The 25,667-nt window shown below is 42.9% G+C and overlaps 1 protein-coding gene across 1 annotated transcript in view; it reads left to right on the top strand.

Moving 5' to 3' along the window:
- POLR3A (RNA polymerase III subunit A) overlaps positions 1 to 25,667 on the top strand; it is a 47,670-nt gene that overhangs the window by 13,221 nt on the left and 8,782 nt on the right. Inside the window, 13 exon segments of the mRNA XM_032608624.1 lie at positions 887 to 1,027; positions 1,865 to 1,934; positions 2,334 to 2,461; positions 2,658 to 2,796; positions 4,370 to 4,486; positions 4,489 to 4,533; positions 7,248 to 7,420; positions 15,103 to 15,214; positions 16,208 to 16,326; positions 17,872 to 18,009; positions 19,833 to 20,003; positions 20,922 to 21,035; positions 25,581 to 25,667. Of these exon segments, the coding sequence (XP_032464515.1) occupies positions 887 to 1,027; positions 1,865 to 1,934; positions 2,334 to 2,461; positions 2,658 to 2,796; positions 4,370 to 4,486; positions 4,489 to 4,533; positions 7,248 to 7,420; positions 15,103 to 15,214; positions 16,208 to 16,326; positions 17,872 to 18,009; positions 19,833 to 20,003; positions 20,922 to 21,035; positions 25,581 to 25,667 (1,554 nt within the window).

The raw sequence follows: 25,667 nt of genomic DNA, 5'->3' as shown, positions 1-25,667 counted from the left end.
AACATTCCTTTCACATTTAATACCTACCACTCTTGTAATTAATAATTTTTCCTTGTTAATTAGGGCTATTTACTTACCCAAAAAATAGAATTCATAAAGGAAAGGCAGAATAAGCGTCTAATTCTTTTTCCTTTTTCGTCAGTTTAGGGCATAAAACTTCGGTGCTCAGTTCCAACTAGGTTGGTTTGGGGGTTTTGTTTGTTTTGGCTTTCTTTTTTTTCAGTGTCATCATGAGTTATTATTTAGTCAGTGTGTTTTGTTCAATTTCTGCCATTAACCTTTTAATAGCAAATTGTGACATCATTGGCCAGTGGGAACCCCTTTGTCATGGCTTCTGTGTTTATGTTTGCCTCATAGTATTAAAGCAAATTCATTGTTGTTTTGATCTAATAAAGCTGCTTGAATGAGACCACAAGTGACATGTTACTTGCCAGAACATACTAGAAATTTACTTCCTTAATGTAAAATGTCCAGTTCTGCAGGAAACCATTTTTTTATGTTGAAACTAAGAAGATTTTATTTTATTTTTTAATTTTATTTGAATTTTATTTTATTTATTTTTTTATACAGTAGGTTCTTATTAGTTATCCATTTTATACATATTAGTGTATACATGTCAATCCCAATCTCCCAGTTCATCACACAACCACCACCCACCCCCGCCACTTTCCCCCCTTGGTGTCCATACAGTGTCCATAAGTCAGAAAGAGAAAAACAAATATCGTATATTAACGCATCTATGTGGAACCTAGAAAAATGGTACAGATGAACCGGTTTGCAGGGCAGAAATAGAGACACAGATGTAGAGAACAAATGTATGGGCACCAAGAAGGTTTTAGATAAATGACTTAAGTCCTTCTCCTGGTTTGTTTTTTGTATTCCACAGGCCAGGGTCAAACCCCACCGCACCTTCAGATTTAATGAGTGTGTCTGTACACCCTACAACGCAGATTTTGTTGGTGATGAAATGAACCTTCATCTTCCTCAAACAGAAGAAGCTAAAGCAGAAGCCCTTGTTCTCATGGGGGTATGTACGGTGGTGCAGCCCAGCTTCTGAGGAAAAGCGCCTTAAAAGGAAGGAAAGGGGAACCTGTCCTGTTTGCAAACACCCCGCAGTATATAAGGGAGTTAGTTTCTCTGATAGGTGGGGAGTTGAGCAGAGTGGGTGTCTTCTGACCTGTAATGTGGGTTCCTAGGAGAGTAGATACACATGAGCGCCAGTTATGAAAGGGTAAGACAAGGGTATAGCAGAAACTTGACTGTTGGCTCTCATGGTCAGTTACACCTCAGTTAAAAGATTTGAGCAAACGCACTTTGATGCACAGAACCTTCTCTAAATTGGTTAATAATGCACTGAACAAGTAGCACCCATTTTTGCCACTGTGGGCACTCATTACATTTTAATTAAAATCCAGTTGTTCAGACTTAATGTCTGACGCAAGAGAAATTCGACAGTTCTGCCATCTTTGTAGAGTGTGGAATTGACTGACTTCAGACATAACACAGTGCTACTCATCATTCATTCACACAAGTAAATTTTCTTTGGAGGAGAGCATTTGTTAATTACAATAACATCTTATACCCGAAGTGTTCTTTATAGAAACTCAAAACTACTTCATGCAGTATTTGAGTGCGGGAACCTCTGAGGTCAGTCTCGCTGGTAATTTTTCTCTCCCCTTGACAGATTAAGGGATGGAAGTTAGTGACAAAGCTGCGGTTAAGGACCCTAGCTTCCAGTGCTCAGCCTCTTCTTCCTGCTACTCTTCATTTTTTCATAACAGTTCAGAGTCTTTGTGGTGCAGGTCTTTGGGGCTGCATCATGCATCCAAGGATGGCTAACTTACTGGGTTCCTTTTTCCTTCAGACTAAAGCAAATCTTGTAACCCCAAGGAATGGAGAACCACTAATTGCTGCTATTCAGGATTTTCTGACAGGTGGGTTTGTGGAGTTCACTTGAAAGGAGACTTTGGAACACGAGGATTCTCATTCACCGTGTTCACGTGTCCACTTGAAAAGCTGTTTAATTGCCTGTGTTTAATTCTGTTGTTTGTTTACTAAGTGTGATTGTGAACCTACTTGAGATGTTTTGCATTAGTTGGTTATTTAGTGAACTCCTGCCATACACAGGACATTTTTATTTTCTAAGTGCTGGGGCCGTGGCGGCCAGTAAAACAAAGTCGCTTTCCCTGTGGAGGTTGGATTCTAGTTGGAGGAGAAAGCCAAGAAGCAGCTGTGTTTTACTTTTACCTCACTCTTTTAGTAATAGTCCACGTTTATTTTAAAATTGAAACCTTATGGTTTTTCTCACAATTTCATTGCTTTTCTTTCCTCAGGTGCCTATCTCCTCACTCTTAAGGACACTTTCTTTGACCGAGCCAAGGCTTGCCAGATCATTGCTTCAATACTGGTGGGCAAGGATGAGGAAAATAAAGTTCGCCTCCCACCCCCTACAATATTAAAGGTTTGTGCAGGAGCTGTGTGTGTACGCACACAGGGGTGTGTGTGTGTGTGGCTGTATGATGCACCAGTGGCCTTAGTGTACGCATGCTGCTGCCCAGTTGGTGTGTGGACCACTGTACCATCTTGCCCTCATTTTGCATGAAGGGTGGTTGAGACCAGGCTCAGCCCTCGATGCTCTGGCTTCTTTCCTCCTTCAGCCTGTCACCCTGTGGACGGGAAAGCAGATCTTCAGCGTCATCCTCAGACCCAGCGATGACAATCCAGTGAGGGCCAACCTCCGAACCAAGGGCAAGCAGTACTGTGGCAAAGGAGAAGACCTTTGCGTCAATGATTCCTGTGAGTTAAAGCAATGGGGTGGGGCCGGGGGTCAAGAAAGCAAGTGGCCAACAGTTTACTTCGCTAGCCTGCAATCCCAAGTTTCTCTATAGCCTTAGGCAGGAACTTTGTTCTTCAGGGAAATGCAGGTGGTGTTTCTCTAAAAGGTAGAGATCGTGTAGACACATGACCAACCCAGGATTAGAATGTTCTTCTCGTGTTTTGTCTCAGTTGAGACTCTTTCTACCAATTAATGCAAATTCTTTTCTCTTCCTTTTTTTGTTGTGTTTTTTTTTTGCCGTACAAAGATCTCAGTATTTAAGCATTTAATTTACTATTTATATCCAAAATCATGTTCATTGCCTAAAGTGTGGACTAAAAAGTATAAACTGAAGAGGCTAATTTTTTTAACCTGCCTCACCTGGTCAATGGATGTTTTGATAACATTGAAGATCAGGTGTAACAGTGAGAGGATTTATTTATTTACTTACTTATTTATTTTTTAATATCTTTATTGGAGTATAATTGCTTTACAATGTGTTAGTTCTACTGTACAACAAAGTGAATCAGCTGAATGTATACATGTATCCCCATAGCTCCCTCCCTCTTGAGCCTCCCTCCCGCCTCCCCTATTCCCATCCCTCTAGGTGGTCACAAAGCACTGAGCTGACCTCCCTGTGCTATGCGGCTGCTTCCCATTAGCTATCCATTTCACGTTGGGTAGTGTATATATGTCCATGCTACTCTCACAGTGAGAGGATTTAAATGCGAGCCATCTGAGTCCCCTAGGACTGATTCAGCCCAAAGTGTGGTCCACCACCACCCAATGCCATTCAGGCAGCATTTACTTTCTGGGTCCCAGGCTGCTAACAGGCAGTTCCCCAGCAGGCTGCTTTGTGGTAGCACTGATTTAGAATGGGTTTTGCTAGCAAGGCCTAGTGACGAGAAGTGGATCTGCAGAGCTCTGTGCTAAGAACTGAACCGCAGAGTCTCTGAAGGTCAAGGGTTTTTCTGCTGTCTCACGATGAAGGAATAAATGTTTTGAAGGGCACTGATTTTTTTCCCCAGGTTTATAACCATTCTTCTGAAAATATACTCTCTGGTCTTTAACGTATTTTTGGCTTCTTGTTTTAAGATTATGTTTTGTCTGTTTCTAGATACAAATTTTCATTTTGTTGTTTAGGCTTTTTCATGATGGTGCCACTGTTAGTCTTCAGTGTCTTAGGTAAATACCAAGTGCTTTATAAACAGCACTTCGCTTGTACATGATTGAGTTGATGCTCAAAACATCCGATGACATCAAGATGGCAAGAGCTTGATACTGTCATCCACAGTTCACAGATAAGGGACAATGAGTGGTCAACGCGTACCTTTCAGAGTTAGGACTATAGGGTAACTAACTAGACCTTTCATGCTTTTCAGAAGTTCCCAGATTTCTCTTTTTTTTCCCTCAAAAAAAATTTCTTTAAGAGCCTATCTATTTGTTCTGCTTTAACTTTTAATGCGAGGACACATTTTCTCAACTGCCTCAAATTCCTTTTGGAATGAGGCAAAGTAATAATCGTGTCAGTCCATGATCGTTGTTTCCTTACAGACGTCACTATCCAGAACAGCGAACTGATGACTGGCAGCATGGACAAAGGAACGCTGGGATCAGGATCCAAGAACAATATTTTTTACATTTTGCTGCGAGACTGGGGGCAGAATGAAGCTGCGATGCGATGTCACGGCTTGCCAGGCTGGCCCCTGTCTACCTGTGTGAGTATCTCAGCATCCTCGTGTTTTATTGCTAGACGTTATTGGTGTTTCGGGGGTTTCTTTACTGTTTCATCCCCCTGCCCACACACATACACACACACAAAGAAAAGGATACTTATTCCAGGCTAAACTATTTATGCTTTGCTTAATGAAATTAACTTGATACTGACTAGTTGGTTGCAGATTTGAATTTGCTTTTCAGTTCTCTTCTCAAAAGCTACAGTAGCTCCCTAACGCCCATCAGATAGGATTGTTACATAAAGGGCCCTTCGTGGGCTGCTTCCAAGGTACCTGTGCAAGACTATCACCCTCTGGGTCTTCCACGGTTCAGCCCTACAGGGTTACTCAGTATTTCTCTACGATCCTTGCACTATCCTATTACCTTTGCTTGCTTATGCTTTGAACATACCACAGGCCAGGAGATTTTTTGCATGCCCCAAAACATCTTTTAGTCTACTCTTATACTTGACTCTTTGGCTGGGTATAGAATTCTAGACTGAAGATTATTTTCCCTGAGAATTTTGAAGGTATTGCTCTACTCTGTTCTAGCTTTAAGGGTTGCTGTGAAGTGTATTTCCGTTCTTATTCCCAAATTTTTGTATTTGAATTGTCTTTTTTTTTTAAACTGAAGCAATAGTGGATTTACAACGTTGTGCCAGTCTCTGCTGTACAGCACAGTGACTCAGTTCTACACATACATCTATTTTTTTAACATTCTTTTTCATTATGCTTTATCACAGGATATTAAATATAGTTCCCTGTGCTAGACACATTAGGACCTTGTTGTTTATCCTGAATTGTCTTTTTATTCTGGAAGCTTTGAGGACTCTTTGTTTTCTGACATTCTGAAAGTTCACAATGACACAACCTTGCGATGGGTCTGTTATCACTCATTGCGCTGAGCACTGTATAAGCTCTCTTAATCTGCAACTTGTGTCCTTCAGTTCTGGATATTTTCTTGTACTTTTTTCTGATCATTTTCTCCCTTTTACTTTCTCTGTTCTTTCTTTTTTGAATTTCTGTTCATTGTCTACTAGAGTTTTTGGACTGATTCTCTGATTTTCCCTGTTGTCCATTTCTTTGTTTCTGGATTCAATTTTATTTTAACAACTGTATTGATTTTTAAAAGTTTTTTCACTATCATATATTTAATTTCCAACCCAACCGTTGTTCTTATTTGCCAGTAGTTCTTTTTTTTTTTTTTTTTTGGCTGCATTGGGTCTTCATTGCTGCCCATGGACTTTCTCTAGTTGTGGCGAGCAGGGGCTACTCTTCGTTGCGGTGAACGGGCTTCTCATTGCAGTGGCTTCTCTTGTAGTGGAGCACGGGCTCTAGGCTCATGGGCTTCAGTAGTTGTGGCACGGGGGCTTAGTAGTTGTGACTCACAGGCTCTAGAGCACAGGCTCAGTAGTTGTGGCGCACAGGCTTAGTTGCTCTGCAGCGTGTGGGATCTTCCCGGACCAGGGCTTGAACCTGTGTCCCCTGCATTGGCAGGTGGATTCTTAACCACTGCGCCACCAGGGAAGTCCCGTGCTGGTAGTTCTTTTCTTTTTTCTTTCCTTCTTTTAATTTTTTTTTTTTTTTTTTTAAGACTTCCTATTCTTGATCCCCAAATACACCTTCTCTATCACTCCATCTCCCACAGGCGTAAGGATCTGGGGCCTGTTTCTTGTAGGCAGACCTCAGAGACATTGCAGGTTCAGTTTCCAGACCACCACGATAAAGCAAATACCACAATGAAGCAAGTCACATGAACTGTTTGGTTTCCCAGTGGTTACAAAAGTTGTTTACGCTATACTATAGTCTGTTAAGTGTACAATAGTATTGTATCTTAAAAAACAATGTACCTACCTTAATTACAGATGCTTTATTGCTAAAAATGCTAATCATTTGAGCCTTCAGTCAGTCATAGTAGTCATCGTACAGATCACCATAAAAAATGTAATAATAATGAAAAGTTTGAAATATTATGAGCACTACCGAAATTTGACACAGAGACACAAAGTAAGCAGATGCTGTTGGAAAAATTGTGCTTTTAGACTTGTTCAGCACAAGGTCGCCACAAACCTTCAATTTTTTAAAAACCACAATACCTGTGAAGCACGATAAAGCAAGGTATGCCTGTGCAGACTTTCCACTGGGTTTCCCTGTTTGCAGCACCTATGTTACCTCCCACAGAGCCTGAGGATTTTGTTTCTGAGACTTTCCAGACTCGTGGCCCTCCTTTCTGCAGCCACTTCTACGCATCCCCTTCCCCACCCTACTAAGCCAGTAACCTCTCCTAGGCAGATATTAGGATTAGGATTACTGTACAGTTCCATCAAAGGTGGAGTTTACATTTGTTTCTCAGTCTCTGTATTTCGGAATAATAATTTCTGAAAGAGAGAATCGGGGCAGAAAGGTCTCCGCGACGCTGAGAACCAGCAGTCAGGTGGCCCGCTTTCCATAGCTGGCTCTCTCAGGCGCTCTTTACTATTTAGGGGCTGTCTGCTTTACCGTGTAGTTCGTTGGGACATCCCTGTAGGTTGTGAGGTCTCAGAGGAGTTAGTGAGTCTTAGTCATTGTTGCTTAACTCCCTAGAGACGGATGCAGGAACATTTTGTTTAATTGGGTTGTAACAAGTTCTCTGAAGGTATAAACTTGTTTCTGTGCAGCAGGTTGACTAACATCCGTGGCTCTCTCTTCCCGCTCTCCCGGGGCAACTATTCTGCAAGCTAACCGTGGATTCTCAATTGGGATTGGTGACGTCACACCTGGCCAAGGCCTGCTGAAGGCCAAATATGAGTTGCTGAATGCTGGCTACAAAAAATGTGATGAGTACATTGAAGCCCTGAACACAGGCAAGCTGCAGCAGCAGCCTGGCTGCACTGCTGAGGAGACCCTGGAGGTGAGTCTGGCTCTTCTGGTCAGTTTAGCCACTTCATCACTGGGTGGCGCTGTAGGCCCTGAAGAGAAGGAGCAGAGGTGAGTGGGAAGGAAAGGCAGTGGCTTTAGCCCATCTCCGTGCTGTGCAGCTTGTGTGTGTTCTAAAGCGGGGAGGGCCTCCCGTTAGATCCGTCGCATCTCTTCCAGCTTTCATATTCTAGGTGGTGGAAACACGGCCGCCTGTTCATTTGGCCACATGGTGCTGCTCTTGCTCCAGCATCGCACTTGGGCCCCTTCTGTACCTGATACTTCAGTGCTTCTGCCCTTCCTGTTTCTAGCATCCTGTGGCTAGAGACTGACACCACAGCTCCTTGAATGGATGGTCTTTGAAAGAGACATGGATAATTCCTGTCTGAGGGTCACATACCAGTGTGCTGCCCTCTCACATTTGGAGCGAGGTTAGCTGAGAACTGGACCAGCACATGTTACAGTCACAGTTGCCTGAGAGTCCTGCATATTCTCTGAAGCAGCCTGGCTCAGCAGTCTGCCTGCACCAGGGTTTTGCCTGGCTCTCTTCTGCCTCCCCAGTAGCCTGGGGCTCAGAGCTTTAACTCATCTAAGCAGAGAAGAAAGGTTTTTTGAACAGTAAGAAATTTTCTGATGAAATGAACTTTTTAAAGCAGACAGAAAGCAGCGTTGTGTGAGGTGTTCACAGTTAACTCATTCTTTTTGTTTTTTTTTTAAATTTTTATTAGAGTATAGTTGATTAACAGTGTTGTGTCAGTTTCAGGTGTACAGCAAAGTGAATCAGTTATATATATATAAATATCTCCACTCTTCTTCAGATTATTCTCCCATGTAGGCCACTACAGAGTATTGAGTAGTTCCCTGTGCTATACAGTTGATCCTTATTAGTTATCTATTTTATACATACATTTAGCTCATTCTTTTTTTTTCTTTTAAATTCATTTTATTAGTTATCTGTTTTATAAAAATTAGTGTATACATGTCAATCCCAATCTCCCAATTCATCCCACCTCAACCGCCCCCCACACTGCTTTCCCCCTTGGTGTCCATACGTTTGTTCTCTGCATCTGTGTCTCTTATTTCTGTCTTGCAAACTGGTTCATCTGTACCATCTTTCTAAATTCCACATATATGCATTAACATACGATATTTTTCTCTTTCTGACTTACTTCACACTGTATTACAGTCTCTGGGTCCATCCATGTCTCTACAAAAGACCCAATTTCATTCCTTTTAATGGCTGAGTAATATTCCATTATATATATGTACCACATTTTTTTTAACATCTTTATTAGAGTATAATTGCTTTACAATGGTGTGTTAGTTTCTGCTTTATAACAAATTGAATCAGCTGTATGTATACATATATCCCCATATCCCCTCCCTGTTTCATCTCTCTCCCACCCTCCCTAACCCACCCCTCTAGGTGGTCACAAAGCCCCAAGCTGATCTCCCTGTGCTATGCGGCTGCTTCCCACTAGCTATTGGTTTTACATTTGGTAGTGTATATATATACATGCCACTCTCTCACTTTGTCCTAGCTCACCCTTCCCCCTCCCCATGTCTTCAAGTCCATTCTCGACTAGGTCTGCATCTTTATTCCCGTCCTGCCCCTAGGTTTTTCATGACCATTTTTTTTTTTAGATTCCATATATATGTGTTAGCATACGATATTTGTTTTTCTCTTTCTGACTTACTTCACTCTGTATGACAGTCTCTAGGTCCAGCCACATCTCTACAAATGACCAAATTTCTTTCCTTTTTATGGCTGAGTAATATTCCATTGTATATATGTACCACATCTTCTTTATCCATTCATCTGTCAGTGGACATTTAGGTTGCTTCCATGACCTGGCTAAGTAGTGCTGCAGTGAACATTGGGGTGCATGTGTCTTTTTGAATTATCGTTTTCTCAGGGTATATGCCCAGTAGTGGGATTGCTGGGTCATATGGTAATTCTATTTTTAGTTTTTTGAGGAACCTCCATACTGTTCTCCATAGTGGCTGTATCAATTTACAATCCCATCAACAGTGCAAGAGGGTTCCCTTTTCTCTACACCCTCTCCAGCATTTGTTGTTTGTAGATTTTTTGATGATGGCCATTCTGACTAGTGTGAGGTGATACCTCATTGTAGTTTTGATTTGCATTCCTCTAATAATTAGTGATGTTGAGCAGCTTTTCATGTGCCTCTTGGCCATCTGTATGTCTTCTTCGGAGAAATGTCTATTTAGGTCTTCTGCCCATTTTTTGACTGGGTTGTTTGTTTTCTTAATATTGAGCTGCATGAGCTGCTCATATATTTTGGAGATTAATCCTTTGTCAGCTGCTTTGTTTGCAAATACTTTCTCCCATTCTGAGGGTTGTCTTTTAGTCTTGTTTATGGTTTCCTTCGCTGTACAGAAGCTTTTAAGTTTCATTAGGTCCCATTTGTTTGTTTTTGTTTTTATTTCCATTACTCTAGGGGGTGGGTCAAAAAAGATCTTGCTGTGATTTATGTCATAGAGTGTTCTTCTTACGTGTTCCTCTAAGAGTTTTATAGTGTCTGCTCTTACATTTAGGTCTTTAATCCATTCTGAGTTTATTTTTGTGTATGGTGTTAGAGAGTGTTCCTTTTTTTAAAAAAATTTATTTATTTAATTTATTTATTTTTGGCTGCATTGGGTCCTTGTTGCTGTGCGCACGCTTTCTTGAGTTGCATCGAGCAGGGGCTACTCTTCGTTGTGGTGCATGGGCTTCTCATTGCAGTGGCTTCTCTTGTTGTGGAGCACGGTCTCTAGGCACACGGGCTTCAGTAGTTGCAGCAAAGTAGTTGTGGCTCGCGGGCTCTAGAGCACAGGCTCGGTAGTTGTGGCGCACGGGCTTAGTTGCTCTGCGGCATGTGGGATCTTCCCAGACCATATATTAACCCCATGTCCCCTGCATTGGCAGGCAGATTCTTTGTTTGTTTGTTTGTTGGTTTTTTTGTGGTATGCGGGCCTCTCACTGTTGTGGCCTCTCCCGTTGCGGAGCACAGGCTCCGGACACGCAGGCTCAGCGGCCATGGCTCACGGGCCCAGCCGCTCCGCGGCATGTGGGATCCTCCCGGACCGGGGCACAAACCCGCGTGCCCTACATCGGCAGGCGGACTCTCAACCACTGTGCCACCAGGGGAGCCCCTGGCAGGCAGATTCTTAACCACTGTGCCACCAGAGAAGTCCTAGGGAGTGTTCTAATTTCATTCTTTTACATGTAGCTGTCCAGTTTTCCCAGCACCACTTATTGAAGAGGCTGTCTTTTCTCTATTGTATATCCTTGCCTCCTTTGTCATAGATTGGTTGACCATAGGTGCATGGGTTTATCTCTAGGCTTTCTATCCTGTTTCATTGATCTGTATTTCTGTTTTTTTGCCAGTACCATATCGTCTTGATTACTGTAACTTTGTAGTATAGTCTGAAGTCAGAGAGTCGGATTCTTCCAGCTCTGTTTTTTTTCCCTCAAGACTGCTTTGGCTATTCGGGGTCTTTTGTGTCTCCATACAAATTTTAAGATTTTTTGTTCTAGTTCTGTAAAATGCCATTGGTAATTTGATAGGGATTGCACTGACTCTGTGGATTGCTTTGGGTAGTACAGTGATTTTCACAATATTGATTCTTCCAATCGAAGAACATGGTATATCTTTCCATCTTTTTGTGTCATCTTTGATTTCTTTCATCAGTGTCTTATAGTTTTCTGAGTACAGGTCTTTTACCTCCTTAGGTAGGTTTATTCCTAGGTATTTTATTCTTTTTGTTGCAATGGTGAATGTGATTGTTTCCTTAATTTCCCTTTTTGATCTTTTGTTGTTAGTGTATAGGAATGCAAGGGATTTCTGTGCATTAATTTTGTATCCTACTTTACCAAATTCATTGATTAGCTCTAGCCATTTTCCCGTGACATCTTTAGGATTCTGTATGTATAGTATCATGTCATCTGCAACCAGTGACAGTTTTATTTCTTCTTTTCCAATTTGTATTCCTTTTATTTCTTTTTCTACTCTGATTACCGTGGCTAGGACTTCCAAAACTATGTTGAAAAATAGTGGCGAAAGTGGACATCCTTCTCTTGTTCCTGATCTTAGAGGAAATGCTTTCAGTTTTTCGCCATTGAGAATGATGTCTGCTGTGGGTTTGTCACACATGGCCTTTATTATGTTAAGGTAGGTTCCCTCTATGCCCTGGAGAGTTTTTATCATAAATGGGTGTTGAATTTTGTCAAAAGCTTTTTCTGCATCTATTGATATGATCATATGGTTTTTATCCTTCAATTTGCTAATATGGTGTATCACATTGATTGTTTTGCGTATATTGAAGAATCCTTGCATCCCTGGGGTAAATCCCACCTGATCGTGGTGTATGATCCTTTTAATATGTTTTTGGATACTGTTTGCTAGTATTTTGTTGAGGATTTTTGCATCTATATTCATCAGTGATATTGGTCTGTAATTTTCTTTTTTTGTAGTATCTTTGTCTGGTTTTGGTATCAGGGTGATGGTGGCCTCATAGAATGAGTTTGGGAGTGTTCCTTCCTCTGCAATTCTTTGGAAGAGTTTGAGAAGGATGGGTGTTAGCTCTTCTCTAAATGTTTGATAGAATTCACCTGTGAAGCCGTCTGGTCCTGGACTTTTGCTTGTTGGAAGATTTTTAATCACAGTTTCAATTTCATTACTTGTGATTGGTCTGTTCATATTTTCGATTTCTTCCTGGTTCAGTCTTGGAAGGTTATACCTTTCTAAGAATTTGTCCGTTTCTTCCAGGTTGTCCATTTTATTGGCATAGAGTTGCTTATAGTAGTCTCTTAGGATGCTTTGTATTTCAGCGGTGTCTGTTGTAACTTCTCCTTTTTCATTTCTAATTTTATTGATTTGAGTCCTCTCCCTCTTTTTCTTGATGAGTCTGGCTAAAGGTTTATCAATTTTGTTTATCTTCTCAAAGAACCAGCTTTTAGTTTTACTGATCTTGCTATTGTTTTCTTTGTTTCTATGTCTTTTATTTCTGCTCCGATCTTTATGATTCTTTTCCTTCTGCTAACTTTGGGTTTTGTTTGTTCTTCTTTCTCTATTTCCTTCAGGTGTAAGGTTAGATTGTTTTTTTGAGATTCTTGTTTCTTGAGGTAGGCTTGTATTGCTATAAACTTCCCTCTTAGAACCGCTTTTGCTGCATCCCATAGGTTTTGGGTTGTCATGTTTTCCTTGTCATTTGTCTCTGAGTGTTTTTTTAATTCCTCTTTGATTTTTTCAGTGATCTCTTGGTCATTTAGTAGCGTATTGTTTAGCCTCATGTGTTTGTGTTTTTTATGTTTTTGTCCCTGTAATTTATTTCTAATCTCATAGCGTTGTGGTCAGAAAAGATGCTTGATATGATTTCAATTTTCTTAAACTTGCCGAGGCTTGATTTGTGACCCATGATGTGATCTATCCTGGAGAATGTTCTGTGTGCACTTGAGAAGAAAGTGTATTCTGCTGTTTTCAGAGGGAATGTCCTATAAATATCAATTAAATCTGTCTGGTTTCTTGTATCATTTAAAGCTTGTGTTTCCTTAGTTTTCTGTCCATTGGTGCAAGTGAGGTGTTAAAGTCCCCCACTATTACGGTGTTACTGTCAATTTCCTCTTTTATAGCTGTTAGCATTTGCCTTATGTATTGAGGTGCTCCTCTGTTGGGTGCGTATATATTTATAATTGTTATGTCTTCTTTTTTGATTGATCCCTTGATCATTATGTAGTGTCCTTCCTTTTCTCTTGTAACATTCTTCATTTTAAAGTCTATTTTATCTGATATGAGTATTGCTACTCCAGCTTTCTTTTGATTTCCATTTGCATGGAATATCTTTTTCCATCCCCTCACTTTCAGCGAGTTTTTGTGTCCATTCAGTGAGCCTGTGTCTTTTGGTTGGAGCATTTAATCCATTCACATTTAAGGTAATTATCAATATGTATGTTCCTGTTACTGTTTTCTTAATTGTTTTGGGTTTGTTTTTGTAGGTCCTTTTCTTCTCTTGTGTTTCCCACTTAGAGAAGTTCCTTTAGCATTTGTTGTAGAGCTGGTTGGTGGTGCTGAATTCTCTTAGCTTTTGCTTGTCTGTAAAGCTTTTGATTTCTCAGTTAAATCTGAATGAGATCTTTGCCGGGTAGAATAATCTTGGTTGTAGGTTCTTCCCTTTCATCACTTTAAGTATATCGTGCCGCTCCCTTCCGGCTTGTAGAGTTTCTGCTGAGAAATCAGCTGTTAACCTTATGGGAGTTCCCTTGTATATTTGTCATTTTTCCCTTGTTGCTTTCAATAATTTTTCTTTGTCTTTAATTTTTGTCAGTTTGATTCCTATGTGTCTCAGCATGTTTCTGCTTGGGTTTATCCTGCCTAGGACTCGCTGCACTTCCTGGACTTGGATGGCTATTTCCTTTCCCATGTTAGGGAATTTTTCAACTGTAATCTCTTCAAATATTTTCTTGGGTCCTTTCTTTCTCTCTTCTCCTTATGGGACCCCTATAATGTGAATGTTGGTGCATTTAATGTTGTCCCAGAGGTCTCTTAGGCTGTCTTCATTTCTTTTCATTCTTTACTCTGCTCCTCGGCAATTATTTCTACCATTTTGTCTTTCATTTCATTTATTCATTCTTCTGCCTCAGTTATTCTGCTATTGATTCCTTCTAGTTTATTTTTCATTTCAGTTATTGTATTGTTTATCTCTGTTTGTTTGTTCTTTAATTCTTCTAGGTCTTTGTTAAACATTTCTTGCATCTTTTCGATCTTTGCCTCCATTCTTTTTCCGAGGTCCTGGATCATCTTCACTATCATTCTGAATTCTTTTTCTGATAGGTTGTCTATCTCCACTTCATTTAGTTGTTTTTCTGGGCTTTTATCTTGTTCCTTCATTTGGTACATAGTCCTCTGCCTTTTCATTTTGTCTGTCTTTCTGTGAAAGTCATTTTTGTTCCACAGGCTGCAGGATTGTAGTTCTTGCTTCTGCTGTCTGCCCTCTGGTGGATGGCATTTAGCTCATTCTTAATCTCACTAACTCTTAAAGAAAAACAGAGAGAGAGAGAAATGGGTGTTTCTCACATAGAAAATTACTTGAGGCCTCAGCTGTACTCATTTTTAATGGAAGCATGACTCCTAACTGCTTCAGCATTGTAAGTTGTGAGTTGAGAGATGACAATCTGGGTGAGCTCATGGAGTAGAATATTCCTATAGAGTCACCCCACAACATACTTAACTGGTGGTAATTCAGGTGTGTTCTTAGCAGAGACAAATTTTACAAATAGCACAAGCAATTCTCTTTTACTACATATTACATAATTTGTTATAAAGTATAAGATACTATACTTGTTTAGACACAGTATACACATGCATGAGTATGTACAGTAACTTATATATGGATACATTGCCGTATAGGGTACTGTACCCAAAGCCAAGCAAGCACATTGTACTTTATTGGACGTTTAAAGAATTTCCCAAGGATTGTTTTTTCCTTACACACCGATTATGGCAGCCTGTGGAAGATGTCAGTCTGTAGAGACAGGGCATCTTGGTCTTCTAAGGCTCTGAAACCTTTTATCTGCTGGAAATCTGACATCTTGCTGAAATTCTTCACATTTCCTTAAACGTCTCATTGAACTTCGGTAATCACAGAGCCACCACGCATCTCCCTTTCTCCTGCCAGGCTTTGATCCTGAAGGAGCTGTCCGTGATCCGCGACCACGCGGGCAGCGCCTGCCTCCGGGAGCTGGATAAGAGCAACAGCCCCCTCACCATGGCTCTGTGTGGCTCTAAAGGTGAGTGCCCCCCTCCGGCCGCTGCTGTCACTGCGCTGCATGTGGGCTGGCTGGTTGTGTTCTAGGAAATGCAAGTCAGAACTTCAGGCCTGGCAATTCCCTGACGGTCCAGTGGTTAGGACTCTAGGCTTTCACTGCCAGGGCCCGGGTTCAATCCCTGGTCAGGGAACTAAGATCCCACAAGCTGCGCTTCAAAAAAAACAAACTTCAGGCCTTTTGTTTATAAAGGCCTGAAGTTTTTTAAATAATACATAGAGAAAGAGACTTAATTATTTGCATTTTTAGAAGTCCAACTCCTTTGGAGAAACATTGGTCATGTGTGTGGGTTTCTGAGTTTGAGGGTGCTTTGAGTAAACTTGACGTTATTTTTTTAAAAAAAGAAAGAAAAGCTGCGGATTTTTAAAATAATATGTTTGATGACAATTAAAAACACTTAAGTGTCATAGTTAGCCATAACCTGAAAGCTTTAGGTTTCATGATACTGCACTCAAATTCAGAACCTCCTGCTTTTCCTGTTTCTGTAAATTTTTGACAGAATAAAGTCCAGTCTCTTTCACCTTGCTGCCTTTAACCCCATATTCTCCTACTCCCTGCTCCTGGTACATACCCCACACTCCTATCCTGTGTCTTTGCTTCCCACTCTCCCACCCACTTTGGAATTCCTCCCCCACGTCTTCTATGTCTAAGTCATAATGTCCTCCAGATGTCCAGCTGGTTGCCGCTGCCTTCTGGAAGACTCCCCTGGAAGTCTTTCCTCCAGCCCCAAAGTGCTCATTTGCCCCTGAGCAGCTCTAGCCCTGCTCGGCTTTTCTTGTGTTACTGATAGCTCTACCCTGTGTTGCTCTAGTTCTGACTTTTACTGTCCCTAGACTATGAACTTGTTGAGGATAGGGGGCTGTGCCACGTATTCCTGTTTTATCCCACAGATCTGCTTGCGCTTCATTTAATGTCATTTTGGTAAATGAATGTTACATTCCTGACCTGCTTCCCCAGGTTCCTTCATTAACATATCACAGATGATTGCCTGTGTGGGACAGCAAGCCATCAGTGGCTCTCGAGTGCCAGATGGCTTTGAAAACAGGTCCTTGCCTCACTTTGAAAAACACTCAAAGGTAAGCAGTAGCGGATGAGGCAGAACTTTGAAGGACAACCTTCAGCAGTGCAGAAGAGAGTCACAGAAGCTCTGGAGCTGCCAACCAAGGGGCCCCTGGAGCTGGTGTATAAGGGTTGCGGCCCCTCGGGGTTATTCCCTCTGCAACCCAAACTTGAGTCCTGTAGAAGGAGCCTTGTTAAGCTCAGAGCTGTATAACTTGAGTTTGGACCAAGAGGGTGGATTTCAGATTCCCATCCAACTTACCTTAAGTGTTCAAAATGTGTAGTTATCATACATGTGCATTCAATCTGTATGCTCACTTGGGGGGCACTTACATAAAAGTATAAGGATTTTTAAACAGTGAACACGTAAAACGACCAGGAAATTCCAGGTTTTCCTCTCTGGAATTCTTAAACTCTGCTTGTAAATGACTTCTGGGTTCCATTGGCCCTCGTGGTCTAGACACTAGCGTCAGCAGAGCACAACTTAGAGCAGATTTGGTCACTTAGTAAATTCTGGATGGAGTCAGCTGTTATTCGCACTGAAGCAGAGATGCCCCAGCTGTACCTTCCCCAGTGGAACTGTAGGATTTCTGTCCAGCCCCTCCTGGGGAGATAGGACTACTGTACTGAGAATGGACAGATACTCTCTGTATCAGGCGGCCTCAGGAACAACTCAGGTTCTCTGCCCAAGATCAGAAGTCACTAGGGGTCAGGCAACCAGCTGGTCACTGGAGTGGTACCTGACTATGCTCATCTGGCTCATAGTCAAAGCCTGACCAATTAGGAAGAAATACCAGGGATATCCAGTGCTAGCCTTGGGAGTAGATGGTACCTGCCTAGAAATGCCAGCTGCCCCTTAAATGAAATAGGGAAGCAGGAGGTTAGCCTGTTCATCTGAGTTGTCCTCCAAGGAACACAGACCTATCCAGATCAAAGGCCATTTGGTATTTCATATGGTGTTTTATATGTGTGTGTTTCTTTTACAGGTTTTTTTTTGAGATACATTTCATTTGTCGTAATATTCACCCATTTAAAGTGTAGAGTTCAGCAGCTTAGTATGTTCACAGAGTTGTATGATGATCATCACAGTCTAACTTTAGAATATTTTCAGCAGCCCCAAAATGAATCCCCGTAAACATTAGCAGCACACGGTTATGTTTTGGAGGTGGACAGGTCTGGCCCACAGGAAGGGTGTCTTGGGAGGAGTTGTTTTCCAGGGGAGGCGCAAGCTGTCACAGTCAGCAGGTTGCCCTCTGAGCCGAGGTTGGTAACTGCCTCCCTGGTCTAGGGGTAGCAGCCCAAGCTTTGGTTTCTCTCTCACGAGCCACCTGGCTGCCAGTGGCACCAGCACCAACCCTGGCTGGGGCCTCACCCTCCTTGTCTCTGGTAAGGATGGTCTGGGCTAAATTGTTTCTCCTTTAGGAAAGGACGTAAAACATGAGAGTGCATTGGCTGCGTATCTGTAACCTGAAGTTGAGGCATTTTCTGATTTGAATGGGCTTTGGAATTGTGGACCTTGAACTTTTTTGTTCGATTTTTCTTTTTTTCCTTCGTCTCTTTAGCTCCCAGCTGCCAAAGGCTTTGTGGCTAACAGCTTTTATTCAGGTTTGACACCAACCGAGTTTTTCTTCCACACGATGGCTGGCCGGGAAGGTCTGGTTGACACAGCCGTGAAGACAGCTGAAACAGGATACATGCAGGTAACCTGAAGAAATGTAGGCCATTAGCAGTGAATCAGGATGGGGTCTGCAGATCTTGACTGCCGAGTGCTTGCTTATTCTGTACCTGAGCTCTAATTTATCCAGTCTTGGTATTTAAAAGGAAAAATTGAGAGATGTATGGTACCCTAGAAATAAACAACATACAAAGGTAGTATGTTCCAGATCACACAATGTCCTTCGAATGATGAAGGCCAGGCCAGAACCACATGTACCAAAGCATTGCTGGAGGAGAGCTTGGACCCAAGTGCATCCCAGGGCACGTCATCGAACCTCACTGAGCCTCTGATTCCTAATACACGGAGGTGGGGTGACAGTACCTACCTCGTGATTACAAATTGAGAGGGCTCTCCTTCTCACTGTGCAACTATTTATATAACCCATTATTAATATCACTCCAAGGGACTCCAAGAACCTATTCCAGTGCCCGCAGGAGGGCTTGGACACACTTGGAGGGCTGGCTTTTTCTCCATTGTATGTACAGGTGGAAGATAGTAGTCTCCGGGGACAGGGCTGAGCTAGACACTCCTCTATGCCTGTGCTTCTCAGACTGCCGCAGAAGTACCCCTGATGGCAGAGGAGTGAAAACACATCCTACCTTGTTCTTCCATAAGACCACAAGGAAAGGATTTCTCTCCAGTGTCTAATTCTCATTTCTACTCTGTACTCCATAACCTATGTTTGTTTGTTTTTAATTTTTTGATGTATTTATCTACTTACAACACATGATGAGGTTAACAATCCAAGTTGCCAGGCCATGAACTGCTGTGGCTTTGTGTCCCTTTTCTCCCTACCGTGGATTGAGAAGCACGGCCCTTTGCATACTGGGAAACCAGGACTGATAAACCAGAGATGCGAATGAGTGAGCCAGAGCACACAAGGCTGATGAGGGCGAAATGGACCCGAGTCGGTACACACCTATTTCCATAACCTCGTCTGGACCTCCTGTAGCATCACTGATAACTGCTTCCCTTTTAATCATCTTTTGATGGGAAATTGCCCTTTAGCTTTGGAGTGTGCTGCTTTTGTCAGAAACCTAACAGCTTGTGAAATGCTTTTACCACTCTTGCCCGAATGTCTGTTGACTTTATTTTTTGTGTCTTTACCTTTTTTGAAGTGGAGAGTATGGCTTTCCCAGAGCAATGTGTTAGCCTAGAACAAATTAGTTGTGGCATGAGGGATTTTTGTTTTGAAGTTGCCTGGAGCGAGATCTCTTTCTTTTTAGCTCCCTGAGCCTCCATCACATTGCTGGCTGGAGTGTTCTGCTGGTGGGAGGTTCTTCTCCCTAAGCAGACTTGAGAAATCACTGCTGCCTGCTGGTTCAAAAGCAATGCCATTCCTGTTCTCTCTTCTTCCCCCTCTGTCCCAGAAGGTGGCCTGCACCTGATCCTCTGTAATTCATATTGAAGTCTACAGGGGTCCTGGATTAAGTTGTGTTTAGAAATGCAAAGCAATTGCATTAATTTATACCTTAGGGAGACGGAGAGGGAAGGCGAAGCAACCTAGGAAAACAGTGTTTGCAGAGTCCTTCGGGAGTGATGGGGTTTAAATTGCATGTATTCTAAAACACTGAAGTCCTGGAGGCTGGAGCATATTCTAAATCCCACTGCACAGGCTAATGAGGCCCTTGTGGGCCTGTTCTTGCAGTCAGGGGACTCTTCTTAAGGGATTTCTAATAAAATGTTTTTATGTGATTAAAGCGCTGGTAACCTTGAAACTCAGAGTTGCAAATCTCAACCTCTCTATGCGTGACTAGTCTTCTCAAAGCAGCTGAGCTTTTGTCTCCTCTCCTCCTTTTACTTTAGAGGAGGCTCGTAAAGTCCCTTGAAGATCTTTGCTCACAGTATGATTTGACAGTCCGAAGCTCTACGGGCGATATCATCCAGTTCATTTACGGGGGAGATGGCTTAGATCCTGCAGCCATGGAGGGAAAAGATGAACCCTTGGAGTTTAAAAGAGTTCTGGACAACATCAAAGTAAGATTTAACATCATATCTGTCAGTGTTTTCAAGGCCAGTTCTTTAGAATGGAGGTGCCCTTTGGCATAGCACACAGTTAATGCTGTCATATCTACCCAACCACTGAGTTAATATTTTTCTTTTTGTGTTCCTTTGCATAATTTCCCCCAAGTATTAAAGGAAAAATAGTTTCTCAATTTCAAAGTCTAGTTATTGGTAGTAATCAAATGCCAATAGAAGAGGGCTTTGTCTTCTTGTCTATATCTAGTAAAGTGTAATAGAGACGGTGTTAAAGCCATGGGTGTGGAGAAGCAGGCACATTTCACACACTTTAACTGGGGGTATAATTTAGAACAATCTTTTTGAGAGATAGCTGGACAACACTGATCTGAATTTAAATGTGGGTGCCTTTGACCAACATTTAAATTCCACTTATAGGAATTTGCCCTACAAAAATGATCTAAATGTGCCAAGAATGTTCTTCCAGAATTGTTTATAGCAGACACAGACCATCAGTGGAGGACAGGTCAAAAAATAATACAGACTGCTCCGTCCATTAGGGTGATGTGCAACCATTAAAATTTTAGGGGAAACCCCATGAGCTTGGAGGTGGGGGAATATTTTCACTCTTGAAATTTTGGGCTCTTTTTAAAAAACAACAATTTGTGATTTTAATGCAAATCTGGGGTGGGGTGAAGGTTGGGGAGAAATGGCATGAAACCCACTGAATAGCCCACAAGCCTTTGTATAAGATGGAGTATCAGTTTATCCCGTTTTCACCTTCATATTAAAGGTAGAGTCTACAATTTATTTTGAAAGAAAAAAAACATCACAGGTTGCTAAAAGCTCACTCTGAGTGAGGTTGTTTTGTCTCTTGTAAATCCCTTCCTCCACTACTGACCCCCACGTCACTCTTATTTCCTTTTGATACCCAAGGCCGTCTTCCCGTGCCAGAGCGAGCCTGCTCTCAGTAAGAATGAGCTGCTTCTGACCGCTGAGTCCATCACGAAGAAGAATGAGTTTCTCTGCTGCCAGGACAGCTTCCTGCAGGTGAGCTCCGTGGGGCCATGCTCCCGGCTCTGCTGTCACCAAGGAATTGTTCGCCAAGTGCCAGCAGTGCAGTTTATAAGCTGGGAGCGTGTTTATGTAAGAGTGTTTCTTGTTAAAAAATTTAAGACTGGCCCAGGCAGAGTCTCAGCAGTCAACATAAAGAATTTATCTCATGTCTTTCTAAGTTTGTCTTTTGCGCAAGTGTTTCCATGGTAGAAGAAAAACGCTTTAGTTAGAGAACTGATTTTTTTTTGACCCTGTCCCTGTCAGCCCCCTGCAACCCGCTTTTTCATCCTGTGGCCGCCTCCTTCCTCGGCTGTTCTGAATCTCAGCCATTTGCAATAATAGTAGCGTTGTTTCAATACCATTTATTGTGTCTCATACAATAAATGATGTCATAGCATTTACTTAATACCATTATCAGTTTAAATTGTTTTTTTTTTTCTTACTGTAATGGGTTAGAAATGCAGAGTCAGCCTCTTCCATTTTCTTCCAGGGACCTGTTACCTTGACATCCTCTTAAGGTTTTTTCGGTTCATTTTTATTTCACTGACCTGCGCCTTCCTGTTTATAATCATGGTTATGATCAAAAGCAGCATGGCCAAAACAAAAAGCAAAAGGATACAGGAATCAATACCTGGTTCCCTTTGTGTACTGATTGGTGATTCAAATATAGCACAAATGTATCCCTTGAAGTATATCAAAAATAAAAATAGTAAAAAACGTAAATAAGAATGTTTTAGTTAAAAGCGCTTCACTCCGTTCTTTAACAGGACAAGATGTGAAAAGGTGAAAAAGAGACTCTTCCAAATCTTAATATATTTAAAATTAAGAGTCTGGCTAGGCTGAGTGCCTTTGTTTTGGTTTTGTTTCTTCACAGCTTTTTTTTTTTTTTTTCTTAAGTAACAAATGAGAAGTGTGATTTGATTTTTCTTCACAATTATATTTACTTTTTTATGTTTCTGTTTCTCCTTGAAGACCTTAACTGAGACAGGCTATGAGAAATATAACGAGGTAACGTGCTTACGTGCTGTGGCTGCCGAGCGTGGAGGAGTAGTTCTGCTGCACCCCAGCTGTCTGCCAGGCCCGGGGACCACAGATTTCTGTCCCGGTTCTGGCAAACAGGGCTTCCCTGTTCATCGCCTTGGACTGGTCCTTTCTTGTCTTAGATGTGGTTTGACGGTAACCCCCTGACCAGCAGCACTTGTGGGTTCAGTGAGCACTTGTTCAGCCGTCCCCTTGTGCTGTACGCCCCACAGATCACAGGGACACAGAGGTGATTGAACATGTCCTCGCCCTCCGGTGGCTCACAATCCGGGCTCAGATTTGCCAAGAGGGTCCGAAATCCACTGGCCAGAGCAGATTTTTCTGAGCTGCTGAAATGTTGTCTGGCCATGGCCCGTGTCAGAGCCGAGGAGACAGAGGCAGCTCCTGGGTGGTGCTGAGCCCTGGCCCTGCCAGAGGCCGACAGCTGTGCTCACAGCCACACTGTGGACTGAGTGTGAGAGGTAGCTGCTGGTCAGTTGTGTGATTAACTGCCTGCCAGCTGCCGTCTTCTGAGTTCCCTTAGTATGCATGGGTTGGTCCAGCTGAATTCTTAGTAGCTTATTTCAGTTTTCATTTCCAAAAAGTGAGCTTTTTTCCTTTTAACCTACAGAATATCTGCCCTAACTCTTGTGTAAGGGAAGTCATTCCTTTCAGCAAAGCCACCAGAAGCATGTCCACGTGGGTGGCAGCTGAAAACTGTCCTTTCCAGCACCTGAGCTGGGGAATGGTTTGAGGTGTGTGCTCTTGACTGCTCACGTGTGCGGAGTTTCTCAGATGAAAACCCCCTTGTCTGCTTGGCCCTGGGCTCTGGCATTCGAACGGCAACATCTGGTTAGCCTGTGCCTTGAACACCTGGCAATCGAATGGCAACATCTGGTTCAAGAGGGCTTTCAGAAGTTCGCCCTAAAGGACACAACATAGGCTCAGGGAGGACATCACGCATTTAAAGGAGGTTCTTAATACTGAATAATACAGGGGAAAAATTAAGTGGAAGTGGGTATTATCGCTTTTGAAGATTCACAGTTTTAGGCAGAGCCACACCAGGAGAGATTGTCCCACTGCTCTCTCCAGCTCTAATTTCCACCTGTGGTTTGTAATAACTAACTGTATCTGAAAACGTGGCCTCAAACCTGTAATTAATAAGTAAGCCTGGAGAGTTTCTCTTTAAAGAGTCTCTTGAGAATTTTCAAGTTCTTGTAAATTAGTAAAAGTCCTTTCTTAAATAAAAGTCTTTTCTGCCTAGAATGATGGCTGAGCGGCATGGTAACCCTCCACGTATTTCCACGCTTTGTCAATGAGGAGAGTTGACCAACAAGGACAGTCATGGGAAACCTGTGTTCATGAGCAAGGGGCAGCCAAGATGTGGTGGATTCCACCCACGTAGCCCCCTGATCACCTGGGCTCCTAGCAGACAGACTGAAATGCCCAGTGGGCAAAGATGACATTGCAGAAAACCCCTGCCCTGAGAGCAGACTGTGGAGAAGGCATTTGACTTTGCGGGGCCTCTTGTCTTGACCAAGCCCCTGACCTTATTCAGCCCGAGTGGCCTCTGCTCTAGAGCAATGCGGCCAGTGCCCTGCCGCCCCACAGGGAGAGCTTGCCAGGCTGGGCAGCAGCTGACTAAGAAGAGCTTGTGGACATGGACCATGTGGACCTCAGAAGTTTTAGTGGTTTGCTTTCAGAAAAGATAGTAACTAGAAATTGCTCGTTGGTCTAGGGAAGGCTAAAGAGATTTATTTTTGCAGTGTTAGGATAAAACCTGGCTAGTTAAGTGTTAAGCTCTGTGTAGGTGCCTTATGGCAGCAGTCCCCAACCTTTTCAGCACCAGGGAGCAGTTTCGTGGAAGACAGTTTTTCCATGGACAGGGGTGGGGAGGTTCAGGCAGTAATGCGAGCCATGGGGAGCGGCAGATGAAGCTTCGCTCGCCTGCCCGCCCGCCGCTCACCTCCTGCTGTGCGGCCCGGTTCCTAACAGGCCGGGGACTGGTAGCGGTACGTGGCCCAAGGGTTGGGGACCCCTGCATTAGAGGATTTTGTTTTTGCAAAAGTGGGCTTCTGTTCAGTCTGCTTTTTGAAACATTTGTTTCAGACAAAACTTGTGATGTTTTCAACTATGTGATATAGATTGAGCAGACTCTGGGCAGGCGTGCTGGTCTTCCTGGGGCCCCTCAGCCGGCCTCGGAATCAAGAATCAAGACCTCATGAGGCTTTGCAGCCACTACAGCATGCATCCAGTCCTCAGGCCCGCCTACTGGTCCCTCTGGGTGTGTGGATCCGCCCTCAGCCTGCCGCGCGGAGCAGCTGGATGCCTGTAGTTGGCCAGAGTGCCCTCACAATTTGTCCAAAACCATTGAGGGGAATTATATTCCCTGGAGGGCTGCTGAGGGGAAGTGCAGTGTGTCCACCCTTTCCCATATTCTCAAAAATGCCCCTGGATCAAAGCAGAGCGGCTGGTGAGCAGCCTCAGAAGGACACTGCTACTGCACGGGGTGTGCCATTAGCTCACCTGAGAAGTGCTCTAAGAGTCAGTCCCACGGTGCTGACCCCCTGGCAGCAGGACATGGATGGGTGTGGTCCATTAAAGCGTACCACACCCTCCGTGAGAACTCCCCGAGAGGAGATGCTAGCTGATCCTGGTTCTAGGAGTGACCTTGAGGCTGGGTTTATGTCACAGACACACTATAAATTGTAAAGCAGATGGGTTTTCCCCTTAGAGCAGTTTCCAGAAAACTTAGGCCTGTCGTCTCTAGCCGTGCCCTATGGATCGTCCACATGATGTACTTTTCACCTTTTTCTTGCTCCATTTTGTCATCGTCCGGGGGTGTAGAGTGCTGTTCTTAAATACAATGGGAACAGCAGATATGCCGATGTTTCATTTCCAGCTTTGAGAGTGGTTTCCTGGAGACTTACAAAGTTCTGACTGTGTGGGGGAAGGGAGCGTGATGGGGGACCAGTGCAGAGCTGGGGGTCAGAGACAAAGCTGGGACTTGGGAGTGTTTCCTTTGAAATGAAGGCAAGTGTTTGAAATGTACATAGTGTCTACAAAACCATACTTCGTACGTTTAAATTGACCAGAACAACTGCAGAAGAAACCTCAAAAAGTTATCAGTCTAGAGACTAAAAGTGCAAGTGGTTCAATTGTATTCACTCTGGGCTGTGTGAATGTGGGCAGCAGGGTGTGCCAGGGGAGAGAAGAGAAGGCGGCAAGCGGGAAGGGCTCTCCTGCCTTCACTCTATACATGTGAAGCATCATCTGAGTAAAAAGGCCTTAGAAACACTAAACCAATGAACGATGTGTCCGGGGCGTGGATGGTGTGTCGTGTTCCTTGGAAAAACATTTTGTAATAGAACCTGTGTCCATTTCGTACCCTTTACAGTGTCACGTTTAGCTGCCACTAAAATAGGACGGACTCGTCACGTTACTGAAGTTTACAAAACGAATCATGTAATCCAAATTGCTGAGAAATATGTATCTGATGTTTGTTGTGTAATCTTTCAGGAGATAAAAAAATTCGTTAAGGAGGTTTCTGAGAAGATCAAGAAAACCCGAGATAAATATGGCATCAACGATAACGGCACAACAGAG

Source organism: Phocoena sinus, chromosome 16, assembly GCF_008692025.1.
Source record: "Phocoena sinus isolate mPhoSin1 chromosome 16, mPhoSin1.pri, whole genome shotgun sequence".
Lineage (NCBI taxonomy): Eukaryota > Metazoa > Chordata > Mammalia > Artiodactyla > Phocoenidae > Phocoena > Phocoena sinus.
The sequence above is the reverse complement of the archived record's forward strand: the minus strand, read 5'-3'. Positions and strand labels throughout refer to the sequence as shown.